This window comes from Ictalurus punctatus, chromosome 21, assembly GCF_001660625.3.
Source record: "Ictalurus punctatus breed USDA103 chromosome 21, Coco_2.0, whole genome shotgun sequence".
NCBI lineage: Eukaryota > Metazoa > Chordata > Actinopteri > Siluriformes > Ictaluridae > Ictalurus > Ictalurus punctatus.
In genome coordinates this window covers 13,447,599-13,468,296 of record NC_030436.2, presented here as the reverse complement: position 1 = coordinate 13,468,296, position 20,698 = coordinate 13,447,599, and the positions used below count along the sequence as shown (strand labels likewise).

The window sequence follows — 20,698 nt, the reverse complement described above, 5'->3', positions numbered from 1 at the left end:
GCCCCTGATATAAATACATAAATATATAAATATATTGTTATTTAGGTTACAGGAGAAGCGATGCGAGAAAATCCAGTTGGCGCAGTTTTAGAAGGCTGCCACCAGGGGGCGCCGTGAGGAGCCGCTATTTCAGTCCCACTCCTGACAGATTAGTGTGCATGACAGCCAGAGCGCTCGCGTGGTGCTGATGTGAGGTACACGCCGGGGTATTTTTTCTTTTCTTTTCTTTTTGTTTTTTTGTTTTTGGAGCGATCGCGGACGGACATGCGCTTCTCCACGCACTGTATCGGCTCTGTGTCCTTCTACAGCGTCTGCGTTTTCGTGGATGAATCCAGGCTATGTTTTTATTACTGTGGAGATAGCGGATCGGCTGCGTTCCTGCGCGCTTGAAGGAGGAGGAGGAGGAGGAGGAGGAGGAGTTGGCTCGTGGCGGATGGCAGATGGCAAAGGGATCCGGAGGATGCGATGGACACGATAACCGCCGATAATCTCTGCAACTGGTGGGCGTTAAATCAGCAGGATTTTGAAACGGCTGAAGCATGCTGGATGATGTGGTCCTCACGTAAGTGATCTGTCCGTCAAAAATGCCAGGGAGCTCTGGAGACAGGGTGGAGAGTGTCAGGGTGGAGGAAGCCTACACCCATGCAATGACTAAAAGGTCAAGTAGTGTAGTGTAGGGAAAGTCATGGTTTTGAAATGAACAGGAAAGTACAATCAGTATGGTTGTCTTTATTTTTGCGAATGTTAAGCCATCTTCAGTGAGTGATACCAAGCAGTGATTGTCCAAATCAAAGCACCTTGATAGCATCACCTTGTTGAACTCACTGTCGGACCCAGACTTCTCAGCCGGCTTCTGAAAAGGTTGGCAAAATGATGTGTGAAGTGATGCCGACCATCAACGAGGGTGACTCGACGAGTTCCCAGAGAGGGTCTCAGAACGGCTCGGATGGGGAGTCCAATTTCGAGCAGCTGATGGTGAACATGCTGGACGAGAGAGACAAGCTGCTGGAGTCGTTGCGCGAGACCAGAGATGCTCTCGTGCAGTCCCAGGCCAAGCTTCAGGAGGCACTTCATGAGAGGGATGCTCTCCAGAGACAGATCAGCTCAGCGCTGCCACAGGTAAAACAGTGCACATGTGCATGGAGTTGGGTTTGCAGCTTAGAAATGTAGTTATGCAGCAGTCTCAATATCACAGGATCTCCAGCCCTCCTCCTGGAGAACAGTCTCTAGATGAACCTGATCACTTGTGAATAGTTCTCCAAGAGAAGGCTAAGTAATTACTGATCAGCACTGTGGGATCTCCAGAATTGCTACTGGAGGTCTAGCCTTCATCAGTTTGAACTCTAATTCAGACCGACCTCCATATAGGGCAAAATCTCAGGTGTTCCAAGCTGTGGTGTGAGTGAACGCGGGATAAAGAAATGTAAATTAACTGATAGGAATGCTTCAGTACTATCAGTGTTCAAATTAATGCCTTAAATCTCAGTTATTCTTTACCTGATCTTGAATCATATTAGTTTTTCACTACATATACAACACTACAGGCATGCTGTTATAGAAAATTCATCTAACACAGGTTGAAGTTACCATGCTAATGTGGCTTGTTTTCTTACAACCCAAAGTGTTTTATTCATGTTCTCCCTGCTGAAAAAAATAGAAACCATCACAGAAATTCTAATGGTTTCCACTACAAATACCATTACAAACCATCACCTGTTAACCATTAAAACCATTACCAAATGTTTTCCATTACACAGTAGGACATATTCATGATGTAGGTCCTTAAGGATATCCACTAGACATAACAAGCCACCAATAGAAGGCAACAAATTACCAGTAGACACCCACAGGGACCATTACAATTCACATTAAAGCCAATACAATTCGCATTATAACCATTAAAACCATTACAAATTCTTTTAGGGTTTCCGGTGTGTTTTTTTTTTTTTAGGGATACCACAGCAATTTGCCAACAATGACCAATTATAATGTATTCATTACTGACACATAAACTACAATCAGATATAGTTATATTTAATGCTGCCATACAAGCCTCTGGTTGATTAAATAGATATGTAGATGGATGGATGGATGTACTTTATTTATCCCAGAGGGAAAATTTGGGAATTTTGATTTCTATTGAAATTATAATGTATTAGAATGAGTTCATTAATGCAAACCTATTATTTGAATCACAACTGGCAGTACTCTCAAACCCATGCTGTTATAGAGAAATTATCAACAACTTTTGACCAGTCAGATTTGAGAATTCGAGCACTCTGTGGTATGGATATGATTTGTTTAGTGTGTATTTTTAAGGAGAATGAGGAAGTCTAGACCCTTCGACAGTAGCTGAGAGTTTAAGGTGTTAGCATTAACAAAAGTTTGTAGATGAGTTAAATATACATATTTCATATAGAGTCTTGTAATTTAATAATTACTGATATTATAGTTAGTGAACTAGCGAGTTCACTAATCTACATTGTCTAACACTAGCTACCAATTAGCAAACTAAAGTGTTGGTGTGGCAAGTGCCATTTAGGCTAGTTAAAGGCTATAAATGTAGGCTAGTTACATTTCATCGGCACTTTGCTGTTGTTACATACCTTAATAAGGCTGGCTAAGCTAAAGTCAGTCAGCTAGGTTCGTATTTACGAGTTGAGAAGTTGTAATTAACACAAGTCAATTCAAGTCACTTTGGTTGGAGCAAGATGGTGGTGTACCTTCTCTTAGTTAACTACAAAAAAACCTTTTTTTTAACTTAGAAATTGAAGAACATAGAATGTGCATCAGGTGTGTTTGGCTTTTCTTATGTTTTTAATCAATTTATGAAGCCACTGTAAACTTTATCGTTAGATATCATAATAGGATAGCTATTATGTCATAATTGTACAATGCAATCATATTTTGCACAGGCAGTTTGCTTGTTTTATTGTAAATGAAAAAAACTTAATAACTGAAATCAATTCCTTAGATGAGTAAACATTCGATTTAAACAACTTACCATCAACTACAGATGTTGCATCCATTGATTCCACCATGTTTTCTTACTGACACACCTCCTACTCATAAACTCTGAGCTCAAAGAAAGTCCAGTTTCCCACTCGTAAGTACAACTTTATGGTGGCGTTCATGTGCGTTCAATTCATGAATACAATCTTCCAACAAGACTTGAATGCACCATTAAATCAGTCATGTTAGCTGTGTGTTGAAACTTAATTTTCCAGAAGAAGTGTCTTTGGGACCACCATAAGATCTGTGGTGTTCTTTTACAATGCTAATCTAACACATATTTCAGCTAATTTCCATCTTCATAGCTCTGAATTCAATCTTTTTAAACCGGGGCGTAATATTAACTCGGGGATAGCTGTCCAGGAGAAAGGTCAGAGACCAGTACCCTATGTGCTTTTGTTGTTCTGTATTTTTACTTCAGCATGTGTCCCTTGATACAGTTGTCAACATTAATAATAGATCGATATGGTGAGGTGTTGCTCAGGAAATGATAACGACCAGGGAGGCCCCTGCTATGGAGGCTATAAATGGTAAAGCCATCCATTTGTTTGATTTCCAGAAATAGCTGAGCTGTAAATTACTTCATTCATTCCACTGATATTTGAGGAAAAATGTCACACATTCCCTATGTAAAGGACATAAAGAAAAACTCCACCCTGAAACACATGAAATATGTTTATATTGAAATATTCTAGTGGAGATGTTGGTGCAAATGTTGGACTCAGACTTCCAGAATACAGTGCAGCTCTACAATGCGGAGACCTGGCTTGGCTAGTTAGTGATCTACAAGAGGACAAGCATGACGGCGTTGATGTCAATATTAAGAAAAGTCTGAAGAAGGAACCTGGTCTGATTGAGCAGAGTATACAAATGAGGAGGTGAGATGGCTGGATGGTCTGAAGGACTCTGCTGCATTGCTCTTTTTAGTTAGAGATAACTTTCCAATGGTGCCGTTATTAGCATGTAGCCAAACAGCATTGTGGGTAATGTAGGAAACCCACATGTTAAATATAAAGCTTAATGTGGAAATGATTCAGGATTTTTCATTAAATTTCAATCAATCAATGTTTTATTCATGGTGACACAATTTAATTATGATTCTAAAACTTACTTTATTACATCGTAGGTGGCAAGTAAACATTGATCTTCTCAAAGGTGCAGCAGTATTCCCTCACTCGTACGACTTGGCTCGGACTCAGGCTACAACACTTATTGGGGAAGAACCATTTTTAAACAAATATATTTGGAGCAAAGACAGTTGAAAACATCGGATATAAATGTAGAGGAACATTGGTTGGTTGCTGTTGGCATTCTTTGTTGTTCAAATCTAATTTGGATTGTCATCAGAGTATGTAAACGCAATAATAACCTGTGCAATAAAGAGCAAACTGAAATCTGCTGCTTAGTGCAAAATATATTAAAGCATATATCAATGTAGCGAGGGTCAAGGTGATAGAGCAGATGTATTGAAATGATCTCATCATTAAGTGAGCTGATGCATATAATATATAGATATATATATAGATAATAATGGATAAATAAATAAGAGCTGCACTGATACTAAATTTCTCAGCCAATACCAATAACCGATTATTCAGAGTGATATCGGCCGATATGATACCGATAGTTCTGCCTTTTATGCCTTCTTTTAAATTAATAATAATTACTTCCACAATTCTGAAAAAAATGCGAATAAATACTTTATTCCAACAAGTTGGTTCACAGTAACTGGTCTCATAAACAGAAAACACATTACTCAAATTAATATTAAAACATTAACTAAATTCTGAAGATTAAAGTAAGATTTCTTAACTTGTTGAATGTTATTAATTCATATTAACATTGACTGAATTCTAAAAAAAAAAACCTCATTTTAGTCTCACATTCACTCACCACAAACAAAAGCATTTCTACTTCACCACTGAACATCAAACAGGTATAGCCTAATATAAACTTTTTTTTGATGATATAAACTCATTAACATTAACTGGATATGAAATTATTTTTATTTATATCAAATATATTTATTTAATAAATATAGGTGAGCCAGTAGTTTACATCCTGAACAAATGCTTATTTCATATAAACCAAACACTGAAAGAAATGAATCAAACAATGAAAATCAGGATACCAAAATGAATAAAGTCACTTCTTGAATGTTTTAATGTTGATATGAATTAATAACCTCAAAAACATGTAACAATCTCTAACCATCTTTGAATAGCACGTCTGCCTGAGTGCATCCAATTCAATTCAATTTAACTCAATTTTATTTGTATAGCGTTTTTAATAATGGACATTGTCTCAAAGCAGCTTTACAGAAACATATAAACACAGGATGCAGATTAAGTGTGTGAATTAATCCCTAATGAGCAAGCCGGTGGCAACAGTGGCAAGGAAAAACTCCCTAAGATGATTTGAGGAAGAAACCTTGAGAGGAACCAGACTCAGAAGGGAACCCATCCTTATCTGGGTAACAACGGATAGTGTGAAAGTAAAGGAAAGTTCATTATGGTTTTTACATAAAGTCTTTGTTGAACTAGTCCACAAAAAGTCATGGTAAGCTTGAGTAAACAAATACGTTTTCAGCCTAGACTTAAACACTGAGACTGTGTCTGAGTCCCGAACACTAATTGGAATAACTGGGGGGCTTTGTAAGAGAAAGCTCTTCCCCCTTCTGTAGCCTTCACTATTCGAGGTACCAACAAATAGCCTGCACCTTTTGATCCAGGTAGGCGTGGTGAATGATAGAAGACCAAAAGTTCACTTAGGAACTGTGGCGCAAGACCGTTTAGTGCTTTATAGGTTAGTAGTACTATTTTATAATCAATATGAAATTTTACTGGGAGCCAATGCAGTGTTGATAAGATAGGGGGTGATGTGGTTATACTTTCTGGTTCTTGTAAGGACTCTAATAGCTGCATTCTGGACTAACTGGAGATTGTTTATGCTCCTACTGGAACATCCAAACAGTAAGGCATTACAATAATCTAGTCTAGGGGTGACGAAAGCATGAACTACTATTTCTGCATTATGTAGTGACATTATATTTCTTATCTTAGCAATATTTATGAGATGAAAGAAGGATATCCTAGTAATATTATCTACATGAATGTCAAATGAAAGACTGGAGTCAATAATCACACCAAGGTCTTCTACTGCTGCACATGATGAAACAGAAAGGCCATCCAGAGTTACTGTGTAATCAGAAAGCTTACTTCTAGCTACACTGGGTCCTAGTACAAGTACTTCTGTCTTGTCAGAATTAAGTAAAAGGAAGTTAATAAGCATCCAGTGTCTAATGTCTTTCACACATTCCTCAACTTTATTAAGCTGCTATGTGTTTGGCTTTGCTGAAACATACAAGTGTGTGTCATCGGCATAATAGTGAAGGTTAATTCCATCTTTATGAATAATTTGACCTAGAGGTAACATATAGAGTAAAAAGCAGTGGGCCTAAAGCAGAACCTTGTGGAACTCCAAATTTAACCTCGTTATGCGTGGGGAAGTCACATTTACATCTACGAAATGATAGCGATCGGTCAAATAAGACCTGAGTCAGGAGAGGGATGTTCCCTTAATACCAACAACATTTTCTAGTCTATCAAGGAGAATAATATGATCTATAGTATCAAAAACTGCACTAAGGTCAAGTACCACAAGCAAGGAGGCACAACCCTGATCAGAGACCAGTAGTAGGTCATTTACTGCTTTAACCAGCGCTGTCTCTTTGTTATGATGAGGTCTAAATCCTGACTGATACATTTCATGAATGTTGATCCTATGTAAGTACGAGCATAGCTGCTGTGCTACAACCTTTTCTAATATCTTGGAGAAAAAGGGGAGATTTGATATTGGCCTATAGCTGGAAAGTTGACAGGGGTCAAGGTCAGATTTTTTAATCAGGGGTTTTATAACTGCAAGTTTAAATGATTTAGGAACATAACCAGTGCTAAGGGAAGAATTGATTATTTTTAGAAGTTGTTCAATTACTCCAGAAAAAATCTATTTAAAGAAATATGTAGGTAAGGGATCAAGTATACAAGTTGATGATTTTGCTGAAGAGATTAATGACGTTAGTTTGGTCTCTCTAAGGGGAGTAAGAAATTCTAATCGTTGATCTGATATTGCTATATTATCATCTACAGGGTTAGTTATAAAACTGTCTGGTTTTAATTTATTAGCCTGAATTTCATATCTAATATTTTCAACTTTTCAACAATGAAAAAATTCATGAAATCATCGCTGCTGTATAATAATTGTGTGCCTGTTTCTGTGGTGGTTTTATTCCTAGTTAATTTTGCTACCGTGTTGAATAGAAATCTAGAATTGTTTTTATTTTCTTCTACTAAGCTGGAGAGAGAGAGACTTTTCTAGGATCAATAAGAGATTGTCTGTAGTTCAGGAGGCTCTCCTTCCATGCTGTTTGAAATACTACCAATTTGGTTTGGTGCCATTTACGTTCTAATTGTCGAGTGGTCTGTTTTAAGGTATGTGGTTGATCGTTATACCAGGGTGCTAGCTTTTTCTCTCTAATTATTTTTCTTTAGAGTGGAGCTACATTATCTAGTGTGTAGCAGAGCGTTGACTCTAAGCATTCAGTCGCCTGATTGAGTTCTATGGGATCAGACGGTGATCCAAATCTAATTGACGTCTCTGGGAGTTTATTGATGAAACTCGGTGCAGTAGCTGACGTGAATGTCAGTGTTACACAGGAGCGTGCTGAGGAGCAAATATTATGATCAATACGCAATTTAAACGAGATGAGATAATGGTTTGAAACAACTTCAGACAGCGAAAGTGTTACTATGTTTTCTATATTTAATCCGTATGTTAGTATCAGGTCAAGAGTGTGACCACCATTACGAGTAGGTCCTATTACACCTTGATTGATCCCTACTGAATCTAAAATGGACATATTCACTATTCTCAGATGGTCTTTTGGGTTATCAAAATGAATATTAAAATCACCAACAATTAATGCTTTATCTAGAGAAACAACCAGGTTTGAGATAAAATCTGCAAATTGACAGAGGAATTCAGTATATGGCCCTGGCGATCTGTAAATAATAATTAGTGGAATCAACTTATTTTTTGTGTCTACATATGTTATACTAGTATGAAGAACTTCAAAAGAGTTGAATTTATCACTAGTTTTTTTTTGACATGCCTAGATTATGAGTATAGATGAGTGCAACACCTCCACTGCCAGGTAGACAAGGCTGATGTATAGAACTGTATCCAGGAGGACTAGCTTCATTTAGTGCCCTGTACTCGTTTGGTTTAATCCAAGTTTCCGTTAAACACGTTATATTACATTACTGATCGGTGATCGCTTCATTAACAATATGTGCCTTAGACAGAAGAGATCTAATGTTTAATAGTTCAAGCTTCAGACCGAAGGTGCTGGCTGTGCTTTCAGTATGATCTGATTTTATGTTGGTTAGGTTACTAAAACAAGCTTTCTGCAAATTTCTATGTATTTGTTTAGCTCGGGGAACAGACACAGTATTTATAGGATAGACTACAAGTGCTGAATTATTATTTGAACATTGATTATGGTAAATGTTGCTGGTGTTGGAAGTTGTACTTACGGCCGGCAGTCACATGGTGTGTAGCGTCTTGGAGATGTTGTCTCACCGGAGATCCGCTCTGAGGCTGCTGGAGTGCAGGCCATCAGCATGGAACAACCTAGGACGCTCTCACAACAGATTCCTGTTATTAACAAGGAGCAGATTGTTCGTTACATCATGATATTAACCATTCGTTCAAGACGAAAAGTCGACTGAACATTTCAACTCTACGTCTGTATGTGAGAAGAGGTCCAGAGACAATGATCTTCATAGTGGGCGATCTACTCAGTTTCGTCTCGATCAGTCTGCCAAAGTCCCTCTTCAAGAATTCCGTCTGCCGTAGCCTGATGTCCTTCACTCCGCGTGCAGCATGACGGCTCCGATGCTCTTGTCTTTCAAACTACTCTACAAATATATTTTTCTGTGCAATATAGAGTACTTTTTTGTCAACTCAACTTCATTTAAATCTTTCAAAGGTGTACTGGCTTTTAATTCAGCATGAGCAACTCAAGCAGCGCAGCAAAAATAAATAAATAAATAAATAAATTAGACTCAACACTGAAACACTGCTGCAACGTCCGGTGTAATATTTTAGCAGTGAAGAGCTTACAAGCTGCAGTTTTGTCATTCCACACAAGAGACATGTGTTTTCCAGCCCTCATTTAATTGACAAGATATAATTGGCCCTGATCACCGGATGTTTTTAAACTATCGGCCGATGGCCCATAGCGTGAAAAATTGCCTTTATCAGTGCGTCCCTAATATGTATGTACATATTATATATATATATATATATATATATATATATATATGTATATACACACACACACACACACACACACACACACACACCCCTAACCACAGTACACAGCCATAACATTAATAACACGGAGCAGTGACGTGAATGACATTGATTACCTTGTTACAATGGCACATGTCAAGGGTCAGGGGATGGGATATATTAGACAGCAAGTAAACAGTCAGTTCTCGAGGTTGATGTGTTGGAAGCAGGAAAAAATGGGCAAGTGTAAGGCTCTTGACTTTGACAAGGGCCAAATTGTTAAGGCTAGACAACTGGGTCAGAATCTCCAAAACGTCAGGTCTTGTGGGGTGTTCCCGGTATGCAGTGGTTATTATCTATCAAAAGTGGTCCGAGGAAGGCCAATGGTGAATCGACAACAGGGTTATAGTTGCCCAAGGCCCACTAATGTGTGTTTTCTTTTACAACAATGTGGACGGTCGCTTTTTTTAGATTACACCAGGATGCACTATGGGAAGAAGGCAAACAGGTGGAGGCAGTACCTATAATATGTAACATATGTATGTATTTTAGAAGCTAAGGACTGATATTGATCAGGTATTTGGGAGAATCCAAGTCATTATCAAGCTTCTGTTGTGAGTGCATGCTTTCCATATCATAGATTTATTTTATTGTTTTTTTAAAAAAAAAATATTAATTTACATCATGCATATCATGGGCTCCTTTTGATAGCCGTCAGTGTTTTGGAGTCAGTGTTTTGGATCGTCTTTTGGATCATCATAATCATGCTAGCAGGGCTAATGTGGTTTACTTTGGATTTTTTTTGTTTGTTGTAAAACCAAGTTCTACAGAATAATAAGACGACACAGAATGGTATGAAGAAGTGAGGCTGGGACTGATTTCTTTCTAGCCCAGACTGTAGATTCACACAGCCTATCAGTGACAGTTGTGTCAGGTGATTAGACAGAATGAAATGCTCCCTATAGTTAATCTCCATTTGGGCTGATATTTTTCAGCGCGTCAGCGACACATTCGTATGTAATGATCAGTGATTGAGAAGGTGCGTGTGAGATACAGTTGCGTGTGTTATGAACGTGAACGAGGTGGATTATTTATTCCATCATCATTTTTTCCTGCAAAATGCTTTTGGAGGAGAAACAAAAAGTGGCTATTATGTACCATGTGTAAATGACACAAAAGGACAGATGACAGACGCGCATGTTTAGAGTGTTTTTTGTTTGAACAAGAGTTATAACTGTTTTGGTTGCCGTGTTTGTTATTCAGAGGAAACATGTCATGAACTCAACATTACTGACTTGAAACGCTTAAAAACTGAATGCATGAATCAACTATCTTTAAGAGTCTGTGTGTAATAGTTTGCCCCACATCATTCTTATTATGCCATCGAAGAGACCATGTGATATAATGTATTGCTGAACACTTTTGATAGCTTTAACTCAAGAACTCCGGAAATATAAAGAATTCGCAACATTAAAGTCCATAAATTAAGTTATGTGTAGTAAAGTAGAATGACACGGGAATAAAGTATTGAACACACTAACGGAAATTTATTTAATACTTCATGGTGAAGCCTTTTTTTGTAATGACAACTTCAAGATGCTTCCTGTATGAAGAAATTAATCGGCCGCAGTATTCAGGTGTGACTTTGGCCCATTCTTCTAAAAATATTGTCTTTAAATCCTGTTCAGTTGGATTCGAGTCAGGTGATTGACTGGGCCATTGATTTTTTTTCTATGAAACCAATTGAGAGTTTCCTTTGCTGTATGCTTTGGATCATTGTCCTGCTGGAAGGTCCACCCATGTTTCATCTTCATCATCCTGGTGGATGGTAGCAGATTCTACTCAAGAATCTCCCGGTAAAGGGCTCCATTCATCGTTCCTTCAATTATATGAAGTCTGCCAGTACCATGCGATGAAAAATAGCCCCACACCATGATGCTTCCACCTCCAAACTTCACTGTTGGTGTAGTGTTTATAGGGTGATGTGCAGTGCCATTTCTTCTCTAAACATGGTGTGTAGTATGACAGACAAAAAGTTATTTTTTTCTCTCATCTGACCACACTACAGTCTCTATATAGACTATACAATCTATTTCATAGGCTTCTCCAAATGAGTTGTGGCAAACTTTATACGAGCTTCAAAATGCCTTTTCTTTAGTAATGGAGTCTTGCTGGGTGAGCGTGAGGAGTGGAGTGCATTGCCTATTGTTTTCTCTGTGACGATGGTATCTGCTGCCTCCAAGTGTTTCTGGGGCTCTTTCAAGTGGTCCTTGGCTCTTGGGCTACTCTTCTGACTATTCTTCTGACTCCCTGGTCAGAAATCTTGTGAGGAGCTCCTGTGCATGGCTGGTTGATGATGGAGTGATGCTGCTTCCACTTGCGGATAATGGCCCCAATGGTGCTTACTGGAAGATTCAGAAGTTTTGAAATATGTCTGTATCCAATTCCATCTGCTTATTTTGCTCCATTTTATCAGGAGTGTGTACAGTATGAGTAGGAGTATTAGGAGAGTGTTAGTGTCCATACTATACAGTAATTATACTCTGATCTATACAGGTCATGTAGCCTGATGACTTTGTTGTCTGGGAATCTAATAATGAAGTCTCTAATTATAGCCTTTCAGGAAGTAGCGGTTAGGTTCTCTATCTGTCTCACATTATTATGAGCGGGTACCTTGCCAGAGATGGAAAATAGAAGATGGTCAACTTTGCTCTGTACCTTCTCTCTCATTCTCTTTCTCTCTCTCTCCCTCTCTCTCTTATTCTCTCTCTCTCTCTCTCTCTCTCATCTCAACCCCCCCCCCCCCCCCCACCAGGGATACCGTTATTTATTCACTTGCGTATAGTCATACTGGTAAATAAATAATTACACTATAGGCAGTCATAGACACTAGTATAGGCCAATTTCACACAAATGTGAACCTTACCACAGAAAAAAATGTTGCATTTGAAATTATTTATTTCCAAAACAAGAAATATTTTCAAATCTATACTTTTCGTGTTCTTTCATGTCTCTTTTGCGTTATACACATGACAATTTCTGCAGTGGTCTTTAAAATTCAAAGTGTTTGTACAAAATGTGTAGTCTCCCACAAAAGTGTGTAATTGCTGTGTATTTGAAACATGTAAATCCATACATGCATTTTTAAGATTTGTCTGCACTGTTCACAAGAGGATAAGTAACAGGCAAATGCAAATTGTCTCATTGATCCTACGCTTATCTCTGCTGTGAGACATTTTGTTAGCCAGCATGAGTGCAAATGTCACATCCATAACACTGGAATAACAATGGAATAACACTGGAATAACAATGGAAATATTTCCCATAACATGATATTAAATAGAGAATAAAACATGTTGGGACCATGCTCGTGTTATAGGAAAATTATCACAGATGTGGACCAACACAAAGCTGAGTTACTGTTACCACCTAAACATTGATTATTTTGCTATTAGAACAAGTGCTCTTTTCATTTAAACCACAGTGACTTTCCAATGCTAACAATATATTTCTTAAAGAGTGACGCACTGGATTTTAAAAAATCAGTTTACAGTTGTTTTCTCTCTCTTGAAGTTAATAAGACCAAAAAATGCTTTTTGTCTGTGAGCTAGCTGGTAACTTTGTGCATTGTCCACCCCTGTTGTTCTCTTTACATTTGCCAATTTCAAAAAATTATCTGAATTTAGGTTGATGCTGACCTGATTGTGCAAAACCCTTCATCCTGAAAGTTATCTCTAGTGGTTAAAAAGCACTGACACTGGAGACTCCTTCCAAACAAACATCTAGCATCATATTGCCAATGACACACTTCTTTTTTAAATAGTCATTTTTTGGTTGAGAATGATGAGCTTCCAAGAGAAAAATGTCTCATCCACCAATTGCAGTAGTTTATACTGTACTATACTGTACCTTGCACACCTGGACAAATATAACTCAGCATAAAACTGGTTTGTAAGTAGTTGTTTAGACTCCAAGGTTGCCTTTTTGCGCTTCATGTCCAAGCAGAATATAACAGTGACATGTTCCTACGTTCCAGGATGACAACAGTAGGATGTATAGAGCCGAATCTGTGTATTTGGGTAGTGGTGGATAAACAGTTAAGGGTTATTGATTAGAAGGTTGGAGGTTCAAGCCCCAGCACTGCCTAGCTGCCACTATTGCGCCCTTGAGCAAGGCCCTTAACCTTATCTGCTTGAGCGTTGCTGTATCATGGCTGACCCTGTGCTCTGACCCCAGCTTCCTAACAAGCTGGGATATGTGAAAAAAAAGAATTTCACTGTGCTGTAATGTATATGTGACAAATAAAGGCTTCTTCTTCTTCTTCTTCTACTCATTCAACAAGCATGATAGACACTTTAAGTGGCAAAGTCAGTGGATCCCAATCCCAAAAAAGTCATGAAAATATTTGGATCAATAAAATAAAAAATAAAAGAATAAGTCACAAACTACAGTGTGGGCTATAATTGAACTCTAACAAAACACTGATGGCATAGTTATCTTATAGGATTGACACTGTTATTAAGTCAAGTGAAGGTATAACCAAGTGTTAGGGGGGAAGAAAATGAACCATGTGACTCAAGTTTTATTCAGGGAGCTTAACTGAGACATACATGCCTAGGACGCTGTCCTGCTTTGCAACATCATCCTAGAAGTGGCACATGATGGATATATGTGTGTGCAGAGCTCTCCTGGGTTTACACAGTGCATCGTCATCACACGATGGGGGAAGCGGGCATCTCAGCAGAACTGTCAGTCAAAACTGCTGACTGTACAGCGGAGCTGGAGTCCTCAGTGCAGAAAGAGTAGAATGATCTGACAGCTAGCAGGTAACAGTTTGGACACACCCGATGTATGATTTTTTTTTATTAAACTTCAAGACATTTTGATGTACAGGTTTCTGAAGTTCTGGGACAAATAGAAATAGTGAAGTGAGGACTTTTCCATTTTGTTTTTCCATTTTAGCTATAATACAAAGCTCTGAGTATTGTACAGTATACCACTAATACCGTTTCGATACTGATTCTCTTATTAAATGAGCTAACTCTTTGAAAGCTTTAATTGCCAAGTAACGTGTACTGTATCAAAGGTGTGATGTTTTCTTGTTTTAAGATAATCCATGTACAATATTTATGCCCATAATCCTCACTTCTATTAGATGCATTAGCATATTGAAAAATGTCTGATCAAGTTTTTCATTCAACGTAATACAGATAACTTTCAAAAACAGCAAAAAAAACCACAAAGCAAGTAAAAGCTCAATGTTTTGTACCTGCCCATGCTTTTTTAGATGCTGCCTGAAAACTTAACTGACTAGGTAGCTAAATTAATGAAATACTGTATAGCAAGCTAGTTAGCTAGTTAATTGCATACACACTAGGGGTGTAATGCAGCGCCATTATCTGTATCTGTAAAATGCAAACCCTGAAAAATATACAGCACTGCTAGAAAAATTCATAAATTCTACTAATATAGCTTTCTACCTTCTATCTAACATGCCTGAGTAGGCAAGTTACAGTAACTTCAAAGCAGTGATGCATTTCTATCTATCCATCTATGTTCTGTACCGCGTATCCTACACAGGGTCGCGGGTGTGTCTGGATCCTATCCCAGGGGACTCTGGGCACAAGGTGGGGGACACCCTGGACAGGGTGCCAGTCCATCACACACACACTCACACCCTATGGACAATTTGAAAATGCCAATCAGCCTACAGCGCATGTCTTTGTACAGGGTGAGGAAACTGGAGTAGCTGGAGGAAACCCCCGAAGCACCGGGAGACCATGCGAACTCTGCGCACAGAGGGCGGAGGAAGGAATCACACCCCCAACCCTGGAGGTGTGAGCCTGCTAACCACTAAGCCAACGTGAACCCCCCGAGATGCCTTTCCCAAATCAAGAAATTGTAATTTAGGTTGCAGTTTTATAAAACCCAAATACATTTTTATCAGATGTGCTTAGGTTTTTGGGGTCAATACATTCAAAAAGATCAGAAAAAGTAGTTGGACATGCTTTCAAAATCTACTATAAAACTGGGACATACTGGAAAACTGCTGCCAGTCAAAATATGTTCAACGAACAATATTTCTAAAAGTAATTAAATGATTATTTTTTTGGAGAACCAGCATAGATATTCTGCCATGGGCACAGTGTGCAGTCCGGGTAATCTATATGGAGCAGCTGCTCAAGAAAGCATACTGTATTTCTTTGTTTGTACAGATATATGGTAGAAATATGGTTTTCCTTTTGGAGCTCCATAAAGCAGCATTTAGGTCAGGATAAAAGCAAATAATGCATCTCACATTAGCATTAAGAACTTCTGTGTCCTGCCAGCAGGGTTGCCAGGTACTGAGCATAATATCTGTGTTTTACAGATACAGTGGGGTCCAAAAATCTGAGACCACATTTGAAAATCAAGGATTTTTTTTTCATTTAAAATAAACATGGAGGTTTTAAAATTTTGAATCTACTTGTCTGCCAGGCTACTATGAATTAAAAACAGCCTGGACATTTCTGTTTATAGGTACAATACGTTAATGTTTATAATTCCCGAACCCTGCATTATATGATCTTCTCAGTTATTTTTCTGCAGTGGAAAATAGCAGCCTTATGGCTTGAGTAGCAATGTTTATGATAAGAAAAGCATGATTCTGATGCTTCATGCATACTAGCAAATTATCATGCTAAATAGACTGCATTAAGTACAGCTTTTTGTTATTAAATAGCTTTGGGTGATAGAATTGTAATTGGGATTCAAATCTGTAGCTCTGCTCTTACTGTACGTTCTCTCTCCTTTGCCTACTGAGCAGCTGTGTGTGTGTGTGTGTGTGTGTGTGTGTGTGTGTGTGTGTGTGTGTGTGTGCTCACATGAAACACGAGATTGCTTTTACGCCCAGTCCCGCCCTGTCTGAGAGAGCTGAGAACTGCTATTTAGAGACTGTGTGTGTACATGACTGCGTTTCCTACTCATGTGCCTACGTACGTGTTGTTTGTACATGTGAATGTGTACGTGACTCTGCACTGACAGCATCCTCATATTTTTGTATAGGAAATCTCCATGGGTTACTCTATCTATTTATTTGTTTATTTATTTTTAGCATATGTGACTCTTGTCCTAGCTACACCAGATCTCATGGTTCCAAATGTGTAAAGTTCCAAGTGATTAGCAAAGTAAAGTAAAGTGGCAGGCAGCCATATTCACTGTTGAGTCATGAGCAGGGGGGTGTATTCACAGTTGGTGAGCTATTTAAGTCTACAAGTTTCGTCAATATTTTACGCAGGGAAAGTTACTCACATTGAAAGGTTTGCGTGTGTGCTTGTATTTCTGGGCTCCCAATTCAGACAGACCACGTTTAAAAACAATTTCCTGTGAAATGTAATATGGTGTTATATTAAAGCAAAAAAACCCCAAAAAAGACTAATATGATTAGATGGATGTCTAGTATATTGCCACTATATTGCTTCAATTAATAGTCATAGTTGTAATCATTACATTAATCACTGAAAATTTGGTTTAATTTAACAATATGGCTTCCACCTTCATTATTTGACAGCTTTAAAATAGCACTTGATCCAGTACATCCTGTTAGTTTGCATTTTCTTTTCTTTTTTTAAATCTGGTGCCAACAGTTAATATGTGGTGTGGTGCCAACACAACTTGATATGGCGACGAGATATGAAATTGATGTCATGAAGTCACATGGGTTATATAAAATAGTGCCAATATAATTCAGTGTGCTCTAGTTTAAAGAAAATGTTCCCATGGTTTGAAGGATAAGCTGACCAAATCTGCTACACAAAAAGGGTTATCCATCAACTTTTATCCTTAAAATTTGGTCTTTGGTATAAGTAATATCTAAGATTATGTGTACTCTGATGACCCTTTAATGGACTTTAAAGGGACAATACTGTTAACTAATTAATTAAAAGTGTCATTTGTGTCTTTAATAATGACATCAAATGACATTTCATCTCTTTTTTTGTGTATTTACAGTCCAAAACATACAATTCAGCATGATATATTGGGGTTACAGCAAACTGTCAGACAGTGTTGTTTAGGTCCATGGATGGAATTGCCTATAACTGAGGTCTGATATGCACAATTTTGATATTAAATCCTCACTATGCACTCTTAACTCACCTCTGGATACAGCCAAGATTTAGTGGTCTTAAGTTTTGTAGATTTATATGAGAAACAAAATCCTTCTCACTTGTTATAAGTCCTACAAATATTCTTTGAGATCATGTGGGATTTAGAGGCCCAGACATGCAGTTGTTATCATCAATGAAAAAAATCACGTCCTCAGTAAAATTCTTTACTTTACACACCCAACATATGTCGATTGCTACTGTCCTGGTAGAAGACTTTTGTGCTGTCCTTTGTTTCAAACAGCGACACAGCACCACATACAGCTCAGTAAGTTCCCCTCTCAGTGATAAATGAGCCTGATCAATATCTGCAATTTTCTCATCCCTTCTCACTGGAGGATGCTTCATTTCTGCAGAGTCTTTGAAAATTTACACTGACCTGGTAGGGGACTGTTTAGTCCAGCAGACAGTTTATTTTTAACCCCCCCCCCAAAAAAAAAAAAAAAATTAAAAAAAATTGTGGTTTCTAACACAGGTTCTGTGTTTCGTGAAGTGCCTAAAGAAAACGATCAGAGATCCTTTGGTATAATGTTGATGGTGGAATAGTATAGTCTATACATAATTAATGTCTAATTTAATAAAGTTTTTATATAAAACAGGATATTAAATAAATTAAATTTACATCCAGAATGCCTCATTTTGTAAAGTGGAAAGCGATGATCATAAGTAACTCAAGGTGATTAGGAACAACTGCACACATGCTCATTTATGCAGTTATTCAATCAGCCAATCACGTGGCAACAGCACAATGCATAAAATTATGCAGATACAGGACAAGAGCTTCAGTTAATGTTCACATCAAACATCAGAATGGGGAAAAATGAGCTCTATGTTTGTTGGTGCCAGATGGGCTGGTTTTAGTATTTCAGAAAAATGTCATATCTCCTGGGATTTTCCACACACACACAACAGTCTCTAGAGTTTACACAATGGTACAAAAACCAAAAAAAAAAAAAAAATGTCTGAGCGACAATTAAGATAAGAGAAGTCAGAGTAAAATGGCCAGATTAGTGTGAGCTTCCAGGAAGGATAGTAACTCATATAAGCACTCTTTACAACCGTGAAGAGCAGAAAAGCATCTCAGCATTGAAAAAAACATCAAACCTTGGGATGGATGGGCTACAACAGCAGAAGACCACATCAGGTCCTACTCCTGTCAGCCAAGAACAAGATTCTGAGGCTATCATGGGTACAGGCTCATCGAAACTGTACAAGATTTAAAAAAAAAAAAAAAAAATCACCTGGTCTTTATTCAATCTTCAGCTGTTTCGGTGAGTCTGTGTCCATGATAGCCTCAGATTCTTGTTCGTGGCTGACAGGAGTGGAACCTGATGTGGTCTTCTGCAGGTGTAGCCCATCCACCTCAAGGTTTTATGTGTTGTAAGTTCTGAGATGAGATTTTCACTTGTAGAAAGTGCTTATTTGAGTTACTATAGATATTCTGCTCTGATCTCTCTCACCAACAAGGTGTTTCAGCCTGCAGACCTTCTGTTCACAGGATCTTTTTCTTGTTTTGTTTTTTTCACCATTCTGTATAAACTCTAGAGACTGTTGTGTGTGAAAATCCCAGGAGATCAGCAGTTTCTGAAATACTCAAACCAACGTTCCTGGCACCAACAACCATGTCATGCTTAAAGTCACTAAGATCACATTGTTCCTCATTGTGAAATTTTATGTGAACATTAACTGAAGCTCTTGACCTGTATCTGAATGATTTTATGTGTAGTGCTGTGTTCCTATTAAAGTGGATGGTGAGTATACATAGCAGATCTTTGAGAACTGTTGTTAAAATGAAGTTTTTTCTTCTATGATACCGGGATACCCAGGATACCAGGAGGACACAGGGAGGACATACAAAACTCTACACAGACAGTAATTAGAGTTCAACATTGACCCTGGAGCTGTAAGGCAACAACACTACCTACCACACCACCATGCTACCCAAATGTTATATTCACTTTTTTAACCAATCAGAATTGTAAAATTCTGTAGCAGGACTATTGGATAGTGCACCACTGTGGCCTAGTATAAAAAAAAGGTATTCTATGTAAAAAGGTTGGAAGGAGGTCTTTAAAGTAGTACACGACTCACATCGTGAGCAGGAGTAATGGTATTTTGAGTTAGAGCACCTGGCTAAACTCACCAATGAGTTGGCTCTTTGTTTCAAGAGTTATCTTTGCATAACTATCACTTAAACTGGTTGATGGAATCTTATTCTTTCATTTTTTTCCGATTTACAAAATAACATTATACTTTGCATTGCATTTGTTATAAAAATCTATTTAAATAACTGTAAAACCATCAACATGATATGCACAATATTTGTATTGACAAATACAGTTAGCATTACAGCATTAATATCATTGTGCTTGCTGTGTTTGCACTTAACTTTCATTCAAGTTGAATTTATAGAAGATTCTCCTCTAATTATCCTGATGTTCACCAACCCAATATACACTACAATACACATGATAATACACAATGCAGTTAGACCCTCATTGTGCCTCAGATCAGCCACACTACTGATCAGAATCAAACATACTCTATATGGCCAAAAGTATGTGGTCTGACCATCACATCCATATCTGGGTTTTCCCCAAACAGTTGCCACAAAATTCTAGAATGCCTTTGTATGCTTTACCTTTACTGGAATTAAGTGACCCGAGCCTGTTCCAACATGACAGTGTTCCTGTGCACAAAGTGATGTGTGTGCCCCATGAAGACATGGTTTGAGTGGAAGAATGTGAGTGTGCTGCACAGAGCCCTGACTTCAACCGCACTGAACACCTTCGGGATGAAATGGAATGCTGAGTGTGCACCAGGCCTCCTCACCCAACACCAGTGCCTGAACTCACTAATGCTCTTATGGCTGAATGGGCAGAAATCCATAGAGCCACACTCCAAAATTTAGAGAAAAATAAGTCTTCCCAGAAGAGTGTATTATAACAGCAAAGGAGGAACTAAAGTTGGAATAGGATGTTCAACAAACACATATGGGTGTGATGGTCATGTGCCCACATACTTTTGGCCATATAGTGTGTGCATCGTGCCTTCTTAAAAAAGAATGAAAAGAAAAGAACAACTACTAAGATGTGGGAGTCAGCTGAGAGAATCGGCCAATTTGTGAACGCCACATTACTTGTAAGCACTAGAGGACTGGCAATCAACTGATCAATCTAACACTACTG

The 20,698-nt window shown here is 38.2% G+C and overlaps 1 protein-coding gene across 7 annotated transcripts in view; it reads left to right on the top strand.

Moving 5' to 3' along the window:
* Positions 1 to 136: 136 nt before the first annotated feature.
* The window catches only part of ppfia4 (PTPRF interacting protein alpha 4), a 139,669-nt gene continuing 119,107 nt past the window's right edge, over positions 137 to 20,698 (top strand). For 6 of the 7 annotated variants that reach the window (XM_053674162.1, XM_053674166.1, XM_053674165.1 and 3 more), the window contains exon 1: positions 138 to 1,119. In XM_053674162.1, the coding sequence (XP_053530137.1) occupies positions 871 to 1,119 (249 nt within the window). In that variant the 5' untranslated portion in view covers positions 138 to 870. Of the gene's footprint in view, positions 1,120 to 20,698 lie in introns of all 7 variants that reach the window. The other variant, XM_053674163.1, reaches the window with a different exon arrangement.